The sequence below is a fragment of the Caloenas nicobarica genome, chromosome 31 (assembly GCF_036013445.1).
Source record: "Caloenas nicobarica isolate bCalNic1 chromosome 31, bCalNic1.hap1, whole genome shotgun sequence".
Classification (NCBI taxonomy): Eukaryota; Metazoa; Chordata; class Aves; order Columbiformes; family Columbidae; genus Caloenas; species Caloenas nicobarica.
In genome coordinates, this window is record NC_088275.1 from 2776809 (window position 1) to 2798576 (window position 21768).

Genomic DNA, 21768 nt, shown 5'->3' on the forward strand with positions numbered 1-21768 from the left:
CAGGGGATGGGGGCTCTGGGGACTTTGGGGACATCATCCTGCCCCTACGTTCCCCCGTGGGGACAATCTCTTGTCCCAGGATCCCACCCTGGGGACATCTTCCTGCCCTGGGGTCACCTTCCTGCCCCAGCATCCCCCCTTGGGGACATTCTGCTGTCCCAGAGGTGTCCTCCTACCCCAGCATCTCACCTTGAGGACACCGGGGACATTCTCCTGCCCCAGAGGTGTCTTCCCACCCCAGCATCCCTCCTTGGGGACATTTGGGACATTCTCGCGCCCCAGCATCTCACCTTGGGGACATCAGGGACACCCTCCTATCCCAGAGGTGTCCTCCCACCGCAGCATCCCTCCTTGGGGACACTCTCCTGCTCCAGGGACATCCTCCCACCCCGTCACTGTCCCCAGGGACACTGGGGACATCCTCCCACGTCCGCATCCCACGCTGGGGACACCCTCGTGCCCCAGGATCCCACCCTGGGGACACCAGCAACATCCTCCTGCCCCACATCCCCGCCTGGGGACACCCCCCCAGTGTCCCCAACCCAGGCCTCTGGCCCCCGCCCGGTTCGGGGGGCACAACGACCAGCGGTGACACCGCAGGGATAGACGGGACATCGTCACCATCATCACCAAGGGGGGGCTGAGTCACCCGAGCACGGGGCCCTGACACGGCCACGGTGACACAGGGACGACGCCACCGGCAGAAATGAGACAAAAACCTTCAAAAAAGGGAAAATATCTTGTTGAAAAACCTCTGCTACATAAACCATCTGTGATGAGAGACGATAACCCCCCCACCCCGGATTGAAAAAAACACAATTACCCACAGGGGAGGTGACAGGGACAAGCGTGTCCCCCCTGCTGTCCCCTCCTGCTCTGGGATGGGAGGACACATGCCGAGACCCCCCCAGTTCACACCAGGCCAGTTGGCGTTTCCCAACAGCTGCAGCATTTGCCAGCTGCTCCGGCCGGTTCCTTCTTGCCAGCAGGACCCAAAATTTCCAGAAAAATGGGAATTTTCTTCCTCCTGAATTTCTGTAAAAATGGGAATTTTCTCCCTCCTCAATTTCAGTAAAAACGGGAATTTTCTCGCTCCTCCGGCAGCCGCTGCTCCAGGCTCCGCTCCCGCTGCGGCAGCTGGTCCTGCATTCAGGCTGGCAAACACCTCAGTACTTCACCAAAACCAGCTTTTTTAAGCCCAAAAAGCTGCCCCGCCTGGCACGGGGGCAGCTCCAAACCTTCCCCATGTGACGGGATCTGCTGCGTACAGCTCCAAAACCTGATTTTTTGGGGGATCCCCCATATGCACGGCTCCAAAATCGGATTTTTGGGGGGGATCTGCGCCCTGAGGAGGCGAGATTTGCCACCAGCTTTTTCTACTGAAAAAGCCAGAAGATTCAAAGATGTAAAATTTTTTAAAAAATTCTCTATATAGGAGTTTTTCCCCCCCACGCTGACACAACCCCTGTTGAAATGCCGGTTTGTGGCAGCACAGAAACCATCAGCTGCAGGACGGACAGAGCTACGTAGATAATATTTTTATGGCTCGTTAATTATCCCATCACTTGCAGGGTTTATCGGTCGTGCCGATGACACCAAATTCATTGCACAGTTCGGAGACGGCGCCCAAATGGCCCGAAAATCTCCAAATAAAGCACCCGAGATGCGGCCAAAACCCTGTGGAAATGGCCAAACTTCCCCAAAATGCGGCTTCCCACGAGGGTCCTCCGGAATCGCGCCGTACAGGGTTAGCGCTTGGAAGAGTTTCTTCCAATGTTTAAAAAAAAGTTACAATACTTGGTGTTTGATAGAAAAAAGAAAGAGTCACAGGTATAAGATTGAAATAAAAACGGGAAAAGGCGCCTTTGGGGTTTGGAGGGGCTGCCTGGGACCCAGACACGAAGCCCCCGCGGGCAAGCGGCTCCGCAAAAACGAGACTTTTGTTCCATGAGCTGCTCGTGAAGTGTCCGAGTCCTGAAACCTCCGGGAATCGGCCCGCAGTGCCCCAAAACCTCCTCATCTTCCTCCCGCGCGGTCTGTCCTCCGCCAGGCAGTGTCACCTCCGGAATTCAGGAGGTGTTTAGAAAGTTCAGCAGTTTTTGGGGGAAAAAAAAAAAAAAAAAAAAAAAAAGGAGTTGGGTGTTTTCCTGTACACGTGGGTATTATATATACGTATAACTGGCTTCGCTGAGGGGTTATTTTACTCTGAAAACGAAGGGAAGATGTTGAGCTCCGGGAACTCCTCGTTGTTGTAGTTGGGTCCTTGGTCTCCCAGCATCGTCAGCATGTCCTGCGAGGAGACACGGACAGAGTTACAAGCTGGAGGAGGAAATCACGAGGGTAATTAGTCATTTGGTAATTAAGGGGCTGGCCAGAGCAGGGACCGGTGCCCCAGGGACACGGGGCTCGTGCCCACGACCGCAGGATAGCAGCAAAGTTGTGACCACCTGGATTCCTTCAGAAATGGGAGCTCGCAGAACATGAGCTCTCCAGAGTTATTTTCCCCTTTTTTGGACTCGGTAAGGTGCTCAGCTATTTTGTGATTGGTTTTAATTAGAGCTCGGAGGGTTAATTCCATTAAATGTGAGTTTCACGCCGATCCTGCGCTGGCCCAAGGCAAAGCTGGCCCCGTTGTGCTCTCCCTCCCCTCTCCGTCCCCACTCCGGCTCCAGCAGGTCACTCCCAGCTTTGCCACCTCACCAAACATTCTAAACTCGAGGGACAAGCTCCCGGACGAGTCCCCGCGCGACCGGCCGCCCCAGCGCCCCGTCTCACCGGGAAGACCTCGGGCTGGCTGCTCTGCGGCGGGACGTGCTGCTCGGCGGCCGCGGGGCCGTGGTGCTGGTGCTGGCCCTGCCACTGCGCCCACATCCCCACGCCCTCGGCCGCGCGCGCCGGGAACGCGCCCGGCGCCGCCGCCGCCTCCGTGCCTGCTCGGGAGAGAAAACAACGAGTCGGGAAACGATTCCTGGCGGTTTCCGTGAGCTCCTGCGGGACCGGGAACGCACGGCTGGTTTGGCGGTGGCGCTGGGAGCGGCGGGATCCCCGCTCCGGGAAAAGCCACTGAAGCGTCACAGGGTTTGTCAACACCCGTTGATAGGGTGGGAGAACAAATGAGAGGGGCCTGGAGGGGTTTGGTTCCTCTCAGTCAGCTTTAAAGTGGTTCGGAACGGATCCTCTCCAGGATGAGAGGAAATGGCCTTGAGCTGTGCCAGGTTTAGGTTGGATATTAGGAAAAAAATTCTTCATAAAAGGGCTGTGGGGCGCTGGAACAGGCTGCCCAGGGCAGTGCAGTCACCATCCCTGGAGGGCTGAACGGACAGAGATGAGGTTCTCAGGGACATGTTCAGTGCCAGGGGTGGGTAACGCTTGGGCTCCATCTGAAAGGTCTTTTCCACCCAAAATGATTCTACGACTCCACGAAAATTCACCTGCTCGGGAGCCTGACGATGGCTGCAGGCGACACGCGTCAGCCCGACCAGGATCCCACCAGGATCCCTCTGCTCTCTTACACTTGGCCATTCCCAACACCCACAGGGACACGTGGGTGAACGTCTCGCCCCAGAGCTGCTGCTCCCCGCTCCCCACAGGGTCCTGCTGCCCCCCAAGCCCCACTCACTGAATCCCGCGCCGCGGCCGGCGAGGTTGGGGTACGTGGCCCCCGTGGGCGACGCCGTGGAGCCCGGCGCTGCCATGGCGCTGAAGGAGGACGCGCTGCCCTGGAACGTGCCCATGCTGAAGGACGGGGGACGAGTCTTCACCGTCTGGGACGTCACTTGCTGTAAGAGACGGGAGAGGAAGAGCCGAGTTTATTCCGAGCCTTGTCTTAACCAGGGTGAGGAGCTGCTGGAGCGACCCCGAAGGCGCTTTGTGACGGGGACGGGGTCTGTGCTGCGGCAGGGACCCGGGTTTGGTTTTGGTACCTGGGGGGTGAAGGGCGGCCGTGTCCCCGCGGCCCAGCTGGTCCCGCCGGGCTGCGCCGGGCTGGCGTGCCGGGAGATCTGCGCCAGGATGCGGCCGGCCGAGGAGGGCGGCTGCTGGACGATGCTCACCGGGGGGACCATGCTGCCGCTCCTGGAACACACAACAGGCCACTCCAGAGAACCGCACCATCACTGGCTTGGAAAAGCCCCTCAAGATCAAGCCCAACCATAACCCAATGCTGTCACCAAACCACGTCCCTGAGAACCTCATCTCCGTCTGTTCAACCCTCCAGGGATGGTGACTCCAGCACTGCCCTGGGCAGCCTGTTCCAACGCCCCACAGCCCTTTGGGGAAGAAATTCTCCCAAATTTCCAACCTCAACCTCCCCTGGCACAACTTGCGGCCATTTCCCCAGCTTCCTCAGCCGCTCCCATCACACTTGTGCTCCAGCCCCTTCCCCAGCTCTGTTCCCTTCTCTGAACTGCCAGCACCTTAAGGGCTTTCTTGGCACGAGGAGCCCCCAAAACTGCCCCCAGGATTCAAGGTTTGGACCCATCAACACACAGTCCGGGGGCTCAAAGCTCCCGCACCTCTGCGCAGCAGAGCAGGGGGGCAGGAACCCTTCTCTCCCTCAAACAAGCCCACACCTGGATGCGCTCCCTGTTTTTATTCTGCACACGTTATGTAGGAACACACTGACAGATGTAGAGGGGCTAGGAACACTCAGCCGGTGCAGGACACACAAACACACCAAAAACAACCGCAGGAGCAGATCAACACCCCAAGGCTCACCTGAAGCTGTCGGCGGGTCGCGCCGCGGTGAAGGTGTTTCCCTGTGTGAAGAGCGGCTGGTTGGCGGGGACGGTGCTGGCAGGAAGGGCTTTGTTCTCTGTGGGGACAGGAGCCGCGTCAGCGCCGACAAAACCTCGACAGCGCAAACAGAACCACACGCCCATGGGAAAAAACCCCGTTTTGAGCCAAAGCATCAAACGTGACTGTTCCTTACCCAGTCACGGACTCCAGATGGGTTTGTAAAAGCCTCTTTAATTTGATTTCCTCTCCATTTTCTAATAAACTTCAAATTAAGGGCCTCTGGGGTTAGAGGATCCACAATGTTCTGTGCCCAGAGTAGGAACACAGAGAACTGCTCCAGGGGACAAACATGAAGGCAGATGGTGCCACAGAGCAAGAGTCACCTTATCTCCCTCCTCACTTCGCTCCAGCAAAGCGCCGGCTGCAGAAAAACTCACAGCCGCAACAGTTTATCAGTGTAATTACCCACTCGATGCCAAAAATTGGCGCGATTCTGCAAAACCTGGGCTGCCGCAACAGTCACGCTGAGCCTCTGTGCACAAAACTGCTCCGAGCGGCTTCAGGAAGAGCAAAGAGCGCTCGGGTCGAAGCCGAAACCGGGTAAAGGCGCAATGGCCGCGGCTCACGGCCCAGCGCTCCCTACCTGCATTGATACTGCTGTAGATTTCGCTGAACCGTGGGTCCCGCTCCTGGTTAAAAAGGTTTTCTGGCTTCTCCAAGGGTTTGCTGTGCTCTGGGCCGGCAGCGGTCACGGGCTGGACGGGAACCTGCGAGCGGGACAGACAGACAGACGGAGCCGTCAGCGTCTCCGGCGCAAAGCAGCCAGCACAGGGGGGTTTGCAGAAAATGGCCTCGCTCTTCTCTGGATATTTTGTGTATTTCCTGGGGCAGGGTGGCCGTGGAGGGCTGGCAGTGCTGACGCGGGCAGAGCTGGGTGGACACCAGAGGGGAGAGGAGAACCACAGGATTATTTTGGGTTGGAAAAGACCCTCAAGATCGAGTCCAACCTTCAGTCAAGCAACCAGCCCCAGGAAGACCCATGGCAGAGCAACTTCCTCTCCAAACTTTTGGCAGCTGCACATCAATCTGGTGCAGCCGCCTCCATAAGCCTCAGCAAAAGGGAATTTAAATAATTTAAATAACGCAGGACAAGTGGAAGGAGTAACCAAAACCCCCGTCGATTTACCTGCGAGTGGTCATAGCCAGACAGGCTCTCTCTCCCCGACACGCCTTCCAGCTCCGTCTGCTGCGGCGGCTGCTGCTGCCTGAAATAGAAAGTTCTCTGTAACAGGAGAGCAGCGGCTGCTCGAACCCGTGGCCGAGGGAGCGGCCGCAGCACGGCGGCAGCGAGGACTCGCCCGCCAGAGCTCGGTGCTGTGGAGGAAGGCGTGGGGAGGAAGAACGTGTGAGAGGACCCGAGCACTGCTGACCTGGGGGGCAGCTCCAGCGGCAGGCTCACGGCCTGGCCCAGCGGCGGCCGGGGCAGCGAGCCGGACAGGGCGGGCCGCGACTCCTGGCTCGAGTTCCTTTAAAGCAAAGACAAGAAAATAACATATATATATATCTAAAAAATACCAAAAGCAAGCAAAGAGTTGGCTACTGCGTGTAGGAGAGTGTGTCTGTCTGGGGCAAGACAGGAAACCTTGCTTTTGCAAAACCTGTTTGAGTGAAGGACCCAGTTTGTGTGGTCTCTGAAATGGGGCGGGGGGGGTCACATAACATAATGGAAAGGGCTGCGAGCCAGGGGGCTCGGCCCCTTCCCACTCGGTCACTGAGCAATTAATAACCAAGCCAGGAGGAATTAATAACCACGCCAGGTCTGCATCATCCTCAAAGCGCAAGCAAAGTTGGTAGGAACATAAACCCCCCCAGGGTTTTCCATCAGCTCTAGGTCAGACCCAGCAGAGCCAAGTCTACAGAGACCACCAGCAACTTTAGGTTTTAAGCCCCAGAGGCTGGTGGAGTTTGTTATGCTCTTAACTGTCAGAAGTCAGTTAAACATTAACTCCCGCAAGAAAGGAACAAAAATTCATTATTTTCTTGTTCTTTTGCAAGCTGCTGCTGCGGTGGTACCTGAGCTCGGAGCTGAAACAGCACAAATAACCTGGAGATGCACAGAGATAAAACGCAGCTCAAACACAGGTCGCTGCTTCTCTGCTCTCGATTCCTGCTGTGCTCTTGGGAAGCGCAGTGTGGATGTGAGAATGGAGGCACGTGGAATGAATGAGTTCAAAGAGATACGGCAGACACCGGGTGGGAATTACAGCCCGGATCGGATCCGCGTCGGGTTCCAGCCCTGCGCTGCCCCATGGCTCTTAAAGCCGGAGGGATTTGTCTCTCCGTATTTTCTCAGGAGGCACCGGCTTCACCAGCTGCGCGGAGGGCAGAGCGCTCCCTGCGCACTGGGACCTTGCCTCATCGAAAAAATAATCATAAAAAAAGAATATTGGCTTTTCCCCTGCCCACAATCAATCTCGCCTTCTGTTTGCCTGGCTGGAGAGGCTCCATTTGCTGCACCCACCATGCCTGCAGTCATGAACCACATGCAGGCACTTGAAAAAAAAAAAATTATTTCAGTAGCTGCTCTTCTGCAAGGGGCCTGGAGCTCCTTCATGGGAAGAGAGAGCAGCTCTGATCACTCCCAACCCACCCGAAGAGTCAAAAAATGAGCGCGGCAACAAAAAGAGTCTCCTTGCTGGGGCTTGTTTTCAAATCCACGGACAAAACTACAGCAGTGGAGAAAAATCAGTGTCTGGTTCCAGCTGCAGCCAGTCCTGCTCACACAAAACCCACTTTCTGGACCAGTTGCCCCCCTGGACTGTCACAGGAGTCCAGAGCTGCGCTCACAGCCAGATCTCACTAATATCAGCCCAAGTGCGCAGACAGGAGACTCGCTCCGGTCACCAGAGTTAAAAAAAGGCCCTGCTGGAGCGGAGCTTTGGCAGCTCGTTAAGCCGAACAAACCTGAGAGCCGAAGGAATTAAGTTTCTCGCACTTTGTAGCCCTGTAGAGCCTGTCACAGCCCGGGAAAAGAGACCGAGCGATTTCTACAGGGCCTGAGAACATCGGTGGGAAGGTTGGCAAGGGGAGAGGCCAAAGCTCCCGCGGTTACTCTGGGACGAGGTCCCACTGGGGCTCGCGCTCGGCAAGCGGCTCCCGTGTACATACTTGACGTTGGTGTTGGTACAGATGATGTACTCGATCTCATCCGAGTAGGGGTTCTGGAAGGTAAAGGAGCTGGTTCTCATCCAGAGCCATTCCCGGTTTTTGGATCGGAATCGGAACATGACTGACAGAACCTGGCCTTTTAACTTCACCACCTAAAAAAACGTAACGGTGTCAGCGGGACCCGATTAAAAAAAGAGGCGTAGAAGAGCAAACGTGCTTCTGAGCACCAGCCGCCCCCACCGAAACCTGGCGATGGCCCTTTTGTGAGACTCTGCTCCTCCCCAGCGCGACGGCACCGCCACATTTCCCTCATGCTCTCAATTCCTGAATGACGCGGGAAGGGAATTTCACATCCCCCTTTTTTTATCTCTTTGCACTGGTGAGATGTATGGAAAAAGCCTCCAATAAATGAAGCACATGCTGTCGCTTCTGAATTCCAGCTATTTGGAGAAATGGATATGAGCAGTTTGTTTCTTTTTTGGAGTCATGAAAGCACGGGGCAGTCTTACCTGCCCTGCCACAAGTCCAGCGCCCTCAGAAATAAGAGTAACGACAACAGGGCAAGCAAAGCGCATCCGCTGCGAGTCCTGCGGCGCTGGGCTGGGCCCTAAGGATGAACCGGGTTTCAGCCACAGACCCGTGCAAACAAGTAGGCGCTTTGTAGCCATGTCTCTGGCCCTAAAAGCAGACGGGACTGGCAGCCAGAGGGTGAATTCAAGAGTTAGACATCAGATGCTTCTGCTTCATTTTGCACATTTACAGTTACGTGACTATATCTGTGACTGTTTGCCATTGGGCAAAGGAGAAACATCTACCGTTTTGTTTTTCTCTTGGCTTTCCAATTGATTTCATTGCTTTGAAAGCACCAAGACAGACTCTGATCTGAATACCACACTGTGTGCAAAGCAGCAGCTGCAGTGTTTATTTGTACCTGCTGAAAGCTGTCGCGCAGAAGCTGCTGGTCTTCCGGGTGGCAGAAATCCACAATGTCCTTCCCCAGAAGTTCCTGATTTTAAAGGAATTGGGAGAGAGATGAAGTCAGTTCAGCTGGCACGCAGGCTCCGTCTTTAATTCCACTTTGGACAGGTAGTTACTGCTCCCCCTCCCACCAAATTACTGTTACACAAAGCAAATACAGGAACCGACGGGCTGTATTTTAAAGAGAAGCACAACAGCTGTTGACTAACGTTTGATCTCAAGCTCAAATGGAGGCAAAAATGATCTTAATTGACATTAGACATAATCCAGAGGCACCCGTCCTTCCCATGATCAAAGCACTTAGAAAAGCACGTGAAAATGCAACTGGTGGAGAAGAAACACGTCTGGTTGAGGCCCTGGGCATCATTCTATCAGAACTGCCGGACACACGGAGCCACGACGCGCGAGAGGGAGAGGGAAAGGTGAGTTTGAAGAGCGGTTCTCTCTCCAAAAGCTCCAGCCATTCCTCACCTGTGGCTGGTAGCCGACCGTGGCCACGCAGCGGTGGTCGATGAAGGTGAAAATGCCCTCGGTGTTGTGTCGGGAGATGAATTCTGTGGGCTGGCAAACGTTGTTCATGTCTGTGCAGTTGGGCGAGCTCGTGACCTGCAAGGCAAGGCAGGGAGAAGGTGATTGAGTCTCAGGAGAGCTGCTTTCTCTGCAGTGGGATTTGTGGCAATTGGGGAACATCTTCAGACAGAAGAATTGGACTCTGGGGACTTGTAGGAGGAGGCAACGCGAGCCCCGGCAGCGCGTCACCCACCTGCAGCCTCCCAATGGCCACGAGGCAGAACTTGCTGCCCTGCCCGGCGTCCGGGTCGTCATCGGGCAGCGAAACACCTGGGGGGAGCGCCAAAGAATGCCAGCGTGGTTAATACACAAAAAACTGCCAATTTCAGAGGTAAAAGACACATAATTCTGACTTCAATACATCTCTCCACCCTGTTTTGTAATTCAGGATCTTTTCCCGTAAAGGAACTTGAAAATTAAGTTGCCAGCCCTCCATCTTTTTGCCAGAAGGGTTAAAGATCTGTGACTTTCAGCACAAGCTCGCACACCGGACAGTGTAATATCAATTTCAGTGTAATATTATGTTCACCCTCTACAGCATCTCTACTGTCCAGAGACACAGAGCTGTGACCCAGCATCCGCAAAAATTAGTTCAACCCCAAAAGAAAAAGCAATAGACAGATTTAGAAGGCATTTGCTGGCACATGCCGTCCAGAGAAGGGACAAGCTCAGCCCACACGCTCCTAAAACCAGCCCCAAGCTCAGTTTTACCTGCGGGGGGCCAGGCTTTGATGTAACCTGTGCAGTGCACCACAACGTAGTGAGGTTCACCGTCTTTCGCTGCACCTAAACCATTCCTTGGGAGAGAGAAAGAGGCTGGTTGTGCTAGAAGATTCAACTGGGTAAAGTGAGGGAAGGTTTCTACTTGTATTTTTAAAAAGCTTCCCACAGAACATCATCCGGGCCAACAAAAAAAAAACCCAAAGACTTAAATGCACAAGGTCCAAGAACACAGCAGGGTGGAATCTCTCTCGGTTTTGATCCCCTGTAGCTCTGTTTCTTCCCAGCCCGTAACTCTGGTTTTATTTACCTGCAGCGATTCCTCATGAAGCTGAGGCGATTCACGGAGACAGGATCCACGGAGCTGTTTCCGCACCTGCACCGGAAAGAGAAACACGAGGGGAAAGGCTTTTATCTTGCTTGGTCAACAACAGTTTGACAATCCTGAACAAGAGGAATGACTCTAAAAACAGGGATGAACCTTGGGATCTCTGTCACACGAGTGAAAATCCCCCATTCTACAGGCTTTGAGAGGGGACACGAGGTCAAAACAAATCGTTACTTGAAACTGGATCTTCTAAAACAGTCTCAAAAGTTATTTTAGCATAGGGCAAATAAAAACCTCAAGAACTTGACTCTTGGCTCTGTGTGGAAAGCTCAGCCATGTTCTATCATGTCAGAATGAACAAAAAAAAGCTGGAATAAAAGCAAGAAGGGGCCAGGGAGCACATTCAGCTTGGGGTTCAGCTGAAATTCCCCCGAGGAATCTCCTCGTTACCTCATTCGGCAGATGAAGGATCTTCGGGAGCCCATGCACATCCTCATGGATTGCTGCCCTTCCTTCTTGACAGTCCCCGTCTTCAAATCCAAGATGCGACCTAAAGAAAGAGGGAAACAAACCCCAGATGCTGCGGCTGCGGAAGCCGTTCCAGCAGCACAGGCACCAGGTAACGGAGGAGACGAGCAGGACACAAGTGTCACCAGTGGTACCTTTAGACGCATTCTCAGGGGGGGCTGCAGGATCCTTGTTAGGAAGGCACCAGGGTTTGGTTCCTTCTACAAAGGGAAGGTTTGAATCCAAGTCCTCCGCAGGTTTTCGCGCCGCCCGGCCCCCGCCAAGTCCCTTTTCTTGGGCTGCCTTACCTGTCAGGGCGTTCTCGGACGTGGAGAGCTGCTCCCTCAGCTTGCCCACGTCGTCGGGGTGCACCTGGTCGTACAGGGTGCTGCCAAACCACTCGGACTGCGGCTGGTTCAGGACGGGGGTCACCGAGTCGGACACGTACACCACCCGCCCGGTCTCGCAGGACACGATAAACAGGAAGCCGTCGGCCGCCTCCAGGATCAGGTGTTTGAGTTCCTGCGGTCACAGACGGACGGACACGCATTTAACTGTGGGGCCAAGGGCTCTACACCCACCCTGGGTGCCCGTTTCTCCCCACCCGCAGTTTAATTCCTCTCTCTGAAGTTATGTAGAGAGCTACAAAGATGCTGAGGGGTCTGGAGTGTCCTTCTGATGAGGAAAAGCTGAGAGAGCTGGGGCTGTTCAGCCTGGAGAAGGCTGAGAGGGATCTTACTTATAAATATAGAATCATTTTGGTTGAAGAAACCCTGAAGTCCAACCATATCCCAGTGTGGGTGCCCAAGGATGGACCAGACTCTGTTCAGTGGTGCCCAACGATAGGATGAGGGGCAACGGGCGCAGACAGAAACACAGGAGGGTCCATCTGAATATGAGGACAAACTCGCGCACTTTGGGTGTGCCAGAGCCTGGAGCAGGCTGCCCAGAGCGCGTGTGGAGTCTCGTCCTCCTGGACATTCAAACCTGCCTGGATCCTGTGCGATCTGCTCTGGTGACCCCGCGTTAGGGCCATCATCTCCAGAGGTCCCTTCCAACCCCAACAACCCTGCGGTTTCCCTCAAGCCAAGACCTGGTCGGTGAGGAAGGAGGGCTTGTAGGTGCCGTCGGTGGAGGTGTTGCCCGTGCCGCGCAGGGACTTCATGTGCGACACAGCCATGCGCAGGATGGTCAGCTTGTCCGGCTTGCGCGCCAGGGCGCTGCAGGTGGGCACCATGTCCGACAGCTCCGTGATGTACGCCGTCATCTTGTTCCGCCGCCGCCGCTCGATCTCGCTGTGGTTTTCCCTGAAAAAAAAAAGGGAAGAGAGGAGGAAGACGAAGTTACCGACGAGTCGGGAGCCTCAGCCCCACGTCAGCGCTTGCACAAGGCCAGAGTGCAACACACAGAGATGCGTCAGGCTCGTTAGAAGGGCCGCAAGCGCCTCGCATGCTGGGCGTGCACGGGGGACGAGGAACGAGTGCAAGGAGGAGAGGCTGCATCGGACCTTCTTTGCTGGAAATCCCATCGCTTCCCCGGCAGCTGGCGAAGGCGACGAGCCAGGCAAAGCTATTTCAGAGAAAGAAGCTTCCCCGCCGCTTCCACAACCCAAGGGATTTCTCCCGTGGCTACGGCCTCTGCTCTCAGAGTGGGGTTCGCCTCGCTCCGCTGAGGAACTCTGCTTTTAAACAGCGCTGGCGCAGACTGAGACGACCCAAGGATGAATTAATTCCACCCCCGTCACCTTTCGGACACGCACGTGTCTCCGATAAGCGCACAAGGAGGCCAAGGCTGCGGCTAAGACTTGGGCACCTACAACACAACAGAGGATTCTCACCTCACAGCGCTTTTATGAAGGTATTTCTCAGTTACCCCAAGAGCCTTTTACAAGGGAAAGCTGTAGAGCAGATCTACACCTGATTTCTGTCAAGGCCCATGTGGACAGAGCAGCTACCGGGCACACAGACCTCACAAGAGCCATCTCAACAAACGCTGCCCGCTTAGAACTCCTTACAAAGGTTCTTGTCACGCCTTTTGCTCGCAGGGCACAGCCCCCCAAACCTCCAGAGACGGGAACAGAACCTCTTAGGCTTGGCTTAAGTGGGAGACTAAGGTGGGTTTTTCAAAACAGAACTTAAAAGCCAGGTTTCCTATAGAGAGGGACGGATCGGAGGCAGGGAAGCACAGGGTGGGAAATGGAATGAGATGGAAGTGTTGGAAGGAACAGACAGGCGAGGGAATTAAAGCGGATAGATACCAAAAAAAGGAGTGTTTCTCACTGCCAGGTGTGTACAATCACTCGGGGATCTCGCTGATACTCAGGAGAAGCGCTTCGATTGTCACACTCACCTTCAACTCAGCTTCTCCAAACTCACAAGCTCGAGCGTGAAAACGGAGCGACCTTCACTACAAAAGCTCCTGGGAAACCAGCGGGCGCTTCACTTGCCCCGCTGCCCAATATTCCCTCCTATGGGCTCTTGCGTGACGACAACCGACTAGTGGGGAGAGGATCAGTGCTCACGGGAGGAGAAACCTCCAAAAAGCCGCCGCCGTTTGCCGTGCACCTCCGGCCTTCCCTTATCTCCTCCAATATTTAAGCTACGCAACACTGCGGTTTGGAAAGGCTGCGCTTGGGCCATAGTTTTTGTTTTAAAACCAGCCAGCAGACACTAAACTGCCCGAATCGTGGTGTTCCCCACACCCAGGACAGTCGTTAGTCCTGCGTGTTAAGGAGGAGTTGAGGCTGGACAGAGGGACAGAGGCAGTTTGTGGGGTGGTGAACCACAAACCAACCCTCTCCTCACCGGTACCGACCCGCAGCTGCAGCAGAAACCTCGCAGGGATTGAAGCAGATTTTATTTCTGCAGCTGAAAACGGGGGAAAAGGGCCTTTAGAGCTGGTGCTTTTTCTGCTGGAGAAATGCCGCCAGGGACAGTCCCTCATTAATTACAGACAGGAAAAAAAAAATAATCCTGTTTTCAGGAAGCCTAAATCTTTCCTGCAAGGTTTGAACAGGTACAAAACTCCCAAACTAATACACTTTTTAATGTCTGTTTTGCTTGCACAACGGCATTCCTTGCCGAGGGGAGAACAGGCCATTTGGCACCTTGATGCAGCACAAGAGAAATTGTATTTAAGCCCATATTAACAAAACTAGAGTGCGGCCCAGCCAGTTCCCACAAGGGGACTAAATGCCTTTCCCCTCCTAATTCCAATTTCACAGCAATTTCCAAAATTTGGTGGGTTTCAAGTCCTCTACTGCAGCAGATGAGGGAAGGAGAGGGAGAAAAACAAAAAAGAGAGAAGGGATGCCTAGAGAAACACGAAGGAAAGGAAAAACTCTGCTTGTCCATGCTTGAAATCTCCGTTCTCCTACCTGGCAAGTCTCTCCTTATCCGCTGAACTCTGTTCATCATCAGACCTAAAAATAAAATCAGCGATCTAAGCTAAAAATGGAAAAAAGTTTAAAGAAATGAGAAATGGGAGGATGCTCTAGGAAACCCAGCCTTGGCACGGCTGTTCTGCAGAGCAGCAATTCCGGTGAACACAGCGCTCGGTCGTTTGCAACATTCCACGTAAAACGGGTGTCGCTACCTAACGCCCCAACAAAACACACAAACCACATTTGCCAGGAAACTCCCTGCAAGTGAAACTTGAGCCAAGCACGAAACTTGTATTTCTGCAAGTTTCTTGAGCAGGAGAAAAGAATCAGAGTCCAAGGCAACAGCTGGAAGAAATGGTGAAAAAGACGTATGTAATTTCATCACACTCCTAATGAATCGGTCCAAAAACCAGTGAGGAAAACGTCTGGATCCCTTGGCGCGCCTTCCTTCACCGCCAGTTCCAAGGGTGCTGCAGGATCCCTCTTTTTGGCACTTTCAAAAACCACATCCCAGCAGTTTCTTACCTGGCAAATCTCTCTTTATCGTTTGGCATCGGGTCATCATCACACCTGCAGAAGGGGGAGAGGAAGAAGAGTTCTTCAAGGTGTTTACACTTCTTGCTTTCCCAAAGATACCGAGAGAAGAACAAGGTTTAATAAATCACATAAAAAAGGCAAACTCTGGAGCGCAGGCAATCCAGAGCACACTCCTCGGTTCTCCAGCTCCAGACCACGGTTTCAGATTTTACCACCTCGATGACGTTTTCCACCACATTCATATCGAGGACAGCGGCATCACGCTCAGTAATTTAAGCACAATCACAAAGAAATAGGTTAAATCGCACTTTGAAGGTACAGCTAATCCAAATCAAGACCCTCATCCAAAGGATCTCAGGAGGTAAATCCCACGTTCATCACAACCTGTATCAACCCAAAGCCGCTCCTTGTATGTAACATATGGACTCCTGGTGTAATTAGAGTCGTCCAACCCTAAACGACGCAGCGAGGCTACAAATAATCGCTGTGAGCGCCTCCAGCTCATGTGCGTTCCAGATGGATCCCGCTCACAGCCCCCAGCAGGGAGGGGTCTCTGGAACCGCAGCATCCTCCCCACAGATGAGAATTCAGTTCCGCGCGTCCCAGGCACCAACAGCCGCCTCCCCCGCGACGCTGGAGGAAAAGCCACGCGAGCCGTGAGCTCCGGGGAAAACCACGGCCACAAACCTGCAGGCACCGCGTCCTCCCTCACCTGAGGAATTTGCTGTTCCCTTCTCCATCCTCATCAAAATCCAGCCTGAAAAACAGAGGAATGTAACTATTAACCAAGCGGTTTCTCCTTTACGGGTTGCTTTTCTGTCTGTCACAGATGATTCTTGACGGGAAGATTTAAGTGATCCCAGGGGTTAACATGAAACAACCCACAAAGCTTAGAAGACGGTTCCTTTTACACGTTTATCCGAAATAAAGAAAGGAAAGAGTTCACAAGAGAGACAGCCCACTGCATCACACCCCCTGTTCCAAATGGAGGTCGGATCAGTTGCATTAGAAAAAAAAAAAAGGCAAAACATTTCAAAAGTTCAAGTTCAGTCTGGCGACCTGTGTAATTAGCGCTCTTAGTTCAGTGCGTCCCTGTGTTTGCTGTAACAGGGTCAAAAAAACATTTCTACAAGTGTGTGTGGGAGGACCGAGGAAAGGGTTTGCACGGAGCTTCCTCCGGGACGGAAAACCCGTGTGTTTGGAACAGACAGCGCGGGAGCAGCAAACGGAGGCCAACGAGTGACTGGAGGGGCCAGGGAGAGCTTTTAATTAGCTTGTAAATTAAGAGGAAATCTCTTGGCCCGGCATTTGAAGAGAAGCCACTCGATATCCTTTTAATTCGGCAAAGGCATTTGTAGCAAACAAAAAGCCACAGACACAAAGGTTTGAGTAAGGCCCCAAAATTCACATTTTCTGCTCATCTGCGTTCTCCTGTGGTACCGCTGGTCTTGCTCCTTCAGCGACTCCTCTTCCACACCTTTTACGGGTAACACGGAACCTGGTTTAATGGGTACGACCGGCACCAACCACACGACTAAGAAGCCAAAGGCCTGGACGCAGCGCAGCTGGAGGAACCAGGAAACCGCCCTGGGCTTCGAAGCAGCTGAGTTTCCTCATCACAGGCTGAACGCTCGTTCGAGAGAACGACGACTCCTCAGAAACACACTTTGCACACACACAGACCTCCCCAAAAACCAAACCCCACGCTCACCCGGGCCGGCGCTTGTTGGCTCTCTGAACGACTGCTCCTCCAGCCTGCGCGCCCGCGCTCCCAGACCCGACGGCTGCGCCCAGCGAGGAAACGTCCGATGCCATTTCTAAACAGGAAAAGGAAAAAAAAAAAAAAAAAGAGAATAAATGGGTATGACTTCAAATCCCCCTCCAGTGCAGAGGGTGGAACATTCTCCGCAGGCGGCCCGTTAAAAGCGGCTGCGCTGCCACGTCTGGCGTGGGTGGGTTTTGTGCCATGTGTGTTTTTGGTTCTTTCATCTCCTGCCTCTCCCAAGGGGCTGTTTCCAGCTTTAAGCACACGCGGTTTTCATCAGCTCAAAAGCGGCTCAAGGAAAAGCTGCGGGTTCCTTTTGGGCAGAGGAGGGGACGTGACGGGCAGGGGCTGAGCCCCTTGTGTCCACTCGGGCACAGCGGCAGGAGAGGAGACGCACATTTGTCCAATGACAATCACGCCGCCTCTTCAAGAAGGTTTATTTCCTGGTCTAAGATACAAGGAATCAACCAAGATGCTTGGGAGGCACCTTGAAAGTCCCGATCTTTCAGACAGTCAATTAAAAGTCTTCTTAAAGAAGTGAAAATAAGCCCTTTTGGGCATGTTGTAACACTGCGTTCAGCGTCATTCTATGCTAACATAGCCTGATCTGCACCAGGACTGGAGTTTTAAACAAGTTACAAGGCACGTTTCTGAAATAAGCCAGCTCTGCGCTCATTTGAATGGCTGTGGGGTTTGAAATTTGCTGCTAGACTGCGACCAAAACAGCAAAACACTAGAAAAAAAAAACCCAACACGCACAAAAAAAAAAGTCTCTTGTCGGGGTTCCCAAAGCGCGGACACAGAGCTGCTTGCGCAGGAAACGCTGCCAGGGCTGAGCAAAGAACTGCAGTGGGTTTAACCAAGGAACCAGGTACAGAGACAGATTTTTTCTAAGACACATGATTTTTGAGATTAGTGTGTGTGAATATACGAAGTCCCTGCCAGGAAATCAGTCCCTGTGTGATAAAAATCAAGTCAGCTGATGTGACGCACTGAAAACAAACGGGGTTGTTCTTCCTCCCGCTGGATTTCAGATCCCTTGGACACCTCTGGGCTCCTTTGCTTCTTTCTAAGCCAAGTCTCAGGGTGTGAAACGGGCCGGTATCGAAGGTTCTGTTGAGCAGAACGAGGCACCAAGTGCAAGTCAACCAGGTCAGGAGCTTTATTCCTTTTCCCGAGGAGCCCGTGGCTTTTCAACACGTGGATTTAAACACTGGGGTCCGAACAGAAATCAAGTTTGTGGAGCAGAGCAGGTAATAATTTCATTAAGGAGAGAGGAATTTCTGCTTTTGGGCAGCAACATGGGGCTGTTCTCTGCAAACGGCGTTTAAGCGGCTGCGGGAGGGCGAGCGGCTCTGCGGGTTCTCGAGGCCTTGTCCCAGCCCTGGCTGTTCCTGTGGAGCCTCCTGCACCGACGAAACCGCTTCCTTTTCCTACAACGTGCCCTTTCACAGTGGGAGAAAATACAAATACCTTGAGATGTGGCAAGGGAAATTGGTAATAATTTGCTCTATGAACTTAGAACATCAAAACCTACCAAAAATCTACTGTGTTCTCGCCCCCAAAACCAGTGAGAGCAGGGGCAGGGGTGTCACCACGTGAAGCTTTTTCACACTGAAATATCCAAAGTGGTGAGAACCATGTGTTTCAACTACTCCAAAACAACAACCGGAGCAACAAAGGGATTTCCTTGAAAGAATCGTCTTCAAAACTATCAGCCACGCCACCGAAAGTCCCGGTTGATCCATCCCGGCCACGCCACAGCAACGCCTCCATTCCAGCCCTTTCTGTAATCAACCCCTGCTCGTTTTTAACGAGTGTTCAATCTAATTAAGGCCAGAGGAGATAAGCAGAGGCTGCGCAGAAACATCACAGGTCCGAATTCCAGACTAAATCTGCAAGCGCGACCGCGACGGAGCTGAGAGAAGAGGCCGGCGAAGGGAACTCGGGGCTCTCCTGGGAGGGGTTGTCGCAACTCCTGGCGCCCAACAGTGAAAAAGCTTCTGAAATAAAGTCACGGAAAATATTGTGATTTACGAGGCGGGCTGGCGCTCTGCAGGGAGTTCTGGGAGCGCTCGGTCTCCTCACCCAGAAAACCAGACCCTGCTGCAGAGCTTCAGCACATGGTGGTTCTCCCGTCGTTCAGTTTAAACCGAAACGGTTAGTGAGCTCCTCAGAAACCAGGGGAGTCTAGAGCTGCTAAAATAAAATACACCAGCATCCTGCTTTAGCAAACCCTTGCACTTCTCACAACCATCAGTTTGCATTTACACAGGGTTTTAGGAACTTTAAAGAGAATGATTTAAGTAGGTGGGTGGTCGTGTTTGGGGTTTTCTGTTTGTTGTTTGAACTTCCCAGCTCAGCGCTTTCATCCCCACGGGAACCTTCCTCAAGCAGCACGACAGAGATGAGCTAAAAAAACATCCAGAAAAATGCATTTTCCATTTCTGAGTGTTTGAAATCGTGCATTCAGAGAACTCAGTGTTTCAAGAGACGCTGATCAATCAGACGCTTCTCCAGCCAGCGCTAAAAGTGTCCGAATAATCCGAGTTAATATGGAAACCTGTGGAGCAGCGTGAGCCGTGGTTTCAGTCCCTCCTTGTGTCTCCTCCTGGTCAGCGGATGCGATTCTGTTTTCACTCCTAACCGGGAGATTTTAACAACACGAAACTCCCTCTGACACGACCGAAACCTTTCAATCTAAAGCTCTTCACGCTTCGAACACTTCAAACAGGTCCCAACTTATTTTTTCAATCAGTTTGAACACACAAATCAGTCCCAGCCTCTTTCTGTGGTCAGTTTTCCCGTTCAAGCCGCCAGGACATTCCGCATTTTTGGGGCGTTATCCAGAATTCCCCGGAGCCCCGTCTGCAACATCAAGGAGAAGACAACCCAGCTTCTAAAGAACAACGTTTTTCACAGGTGATTTATTTCACTCTAATCTCTCTGTAGATAACGCTTGTGCAGACTGTGAGTATTTTCCCCTCCGTTTCAAAGGGCCAAGTAATTACCGGTCACTCAGTCCACCCATAGGCAGAAATATTAAACGCAGATGTCGAACGTTCTTCCTCTTCCCCTTGCAAATTTGTTTAAAACTTGTCTATTATGCGAAACCCCACGCGACTCCAAAGCCTCCCCTCACACAAACGCTTCACAGCACAAATATCTCCCTTTCTCCACTCACCGGGTTCTTGCAGAGCTGGCTCCTCGCGCACATTTTCCATCCTCGCCCCAACAAACAGCTGGGTTTTGGTGTGTGCTTTACATTAACTGCACACCCTTTGTCCGCCAAACCGAGCCCTGAGCTCAGGCTCATGAACCTCCCAGCCGAGCCCACGCCCCACACAGCACCAACGTTTCACTGCTTAGAATAACCTCAGTGTTTCGCAGGATATTGCTGCGAGAAGAAAAAAAAAAACATTAAAAAAAGAGTATTTTGCCACAGGACGGGCCCACGAGTTGGACTCTTTCCATTCCAGGGATGCAGCTCCTAAGCTGAACCAGGAATCCTGCTGGTTTTCTTGTTTTGTTATTTTTTTTTTCCTAACATGCCGCCTCTAACTTCTGATTGCTGCGGAATTTCAGCCCGTCACGTGAAACCACAACCGCGTCTTTCCTTCCCAGACACCGGTGCCGGCCCCAAAACCACCACAAGTGACCCAATGTGTTTGCTCGAGATTTAAAGCCATGAAAGCTCCCCACGTTGCTAGAATGAAAAAAGAAATATATATATATATCCTCCTTTAGAAGTCACATCGAGCAGCTGATAAAGCTGAAGGTGTCACACAACGTGAGGCCTCGGCAGCCTCGAGCCACAAGAAGCGTCAAAAGCCACAAGCCCAAAAAAAAATACCCAAAAAACCCACAGAAGTTCAAATTCCGATCTCAGCCGCCGCACTGTAAAACAATCCCCACTTCACAGACGCTGGGTTATCCCAGATATGGACTAATTTCAAAGTAATTCAGCCAGAAACCTCATAAAGCCCCAAAGATTTGATTTTATTCAGCGAGAATCGGATCCCACCATCCTCCTGCTCGCTCAGAACGGGGAGCGACCAAAAGCTGAGAGGACGTTCAGTTTGCAGCCACAACGCTCACACCCGGGTTACGCACCGGGTGAGAAAACAGGCGGAGATTTGTAAAAATCCTTTTCCAAACAGCGCGTCAGCTTCTGGCTGGTGCTGAGGAGGGAAACCTCAAGGAAACACACAGCCAAAAAAAAAAAAAAAAAAAAAAAAGGGTTTAAAACCAACATAAACTGTTAAGGGCAATAAATGTGAGTCCCATGATGGAAACCAGCACCAGGGACGCCAGGGCGGGTGGGACGGAGCAGAGACCAGCAGGTACAGCTTCCACCTTCAGGTCCCTTTAGGGGGTTTTAGGTCCCTTTTAGGAGGGGGGTTTAGGTCCCTTTTAAGGGGGGGGGGGGTTAGGCCCCTTTTAAGGGGGGGGCTTTAGGTCTCCTGAGGGGGGTTTAGGTCCCTTTTAAGGGGGGGGGGGGGTTTAGGTCCCTTTTTGGGGGGGGCTTTAGGTCTCCTGAGGGGGGTTTAGGTCCTTTTCCCCACACCAGGAGCTCACAGCCCGCCTCCTCCCCCTCCCCTCCTTCCCAAAACAGCCCCTAAAGTGCCTAATTCTGAAGTTTCTGCCGTTCCACAGCCCCGCTGCTCCCCCCGCGCACCCCGACGCGGGTCCCCAGCCCCTCGTCCCCTGTGCCCCCGTCCCACCCCCCGCCACCCACAGGCCCCTCCTGGCCCAGCCCCGAACCCTCCAGACAACGGCCCTGGGCCCCGAACCCCCCAGCCCGGGGACACCCCCGCAACTAACACGGCCCGGCCCGGGCGGCCACCGCGACCCTTCGGCCCGACCCCCGAGCGCTGGTTCCCGCGGCCGCCGCCCCCCCGCTCATCCCGGCGCCCGCAGCCCCCGGCCCCGGCTCACCCGGGTTGGCGGTGGCGGCCATGGCCGGTCGCGCCGGCCCCCCCGCTCCCTCCTCGGCGCCGCGGCCAAGATGGCGGCGCAGGAAAACCCTCCGCGCTGCGGCGCAGCCAAACCTGCGCGCCGGAGGGCGGGGCCAAG

General features: G+C 53.5%; 1 protein-coding gene across 4 annotated transcripts; it reads right to left on the bottom strand.

Moving 5' to 3' along the window:
- Positions 1-720: 720 nt before the first annotated feature.
- On the bottom strand, positions 721-21734 carry ARNT (aryl hydrocarbon receptor nuclear translocator). 4 transcript variants are annotated; one of them, XM_065653842.1, is made up of 23 exons: positions 21631-21734; positions 16639-16744; positions 15640-15684; positions 14916-14960; positions 14385-14429; positions 12102-12315; positions 11317-11530; positions 11164-11229; positions 10952-11051; positions 10484-10549; positions 10165-10250; positions 9647-9723; positions 9355-9489; positions 8837-8911; positions 7906-8057; positions 6168-6263; positions 5924-6002; positions 5381-5504; positions 4717-4813; positions 3924-4074; positions 3620-3779; positions 2776-2930; positions 721-2290 (listed from the first exon to the last, which is right to left on the bottom strand). In XM_065653842.1, exons 1-23 carry the CDS (start codon positions 21650-21652, stop codon positions 2201-2203), a joined length of 2400 nt encoding a protein of 799 aa, XP_065509914.1. In that variant the 5' UTR covers positions 21653-21734; the 3' UTR covers positions 721-2200. The 4 variants fall into 4 exon arrangements, with proteins under 4 accessions (XP_065509914.1, XP_065509915.1, XP_065509916.1 ...); XM_065653843.1 differs by lacking the exon at positions 14385-14429; XM_065653844.1 differs by lacking the exon at positions 11164-11229.
- Between the last annotated feature and the right edge of the window lie 34 nt (positions 21735-21768).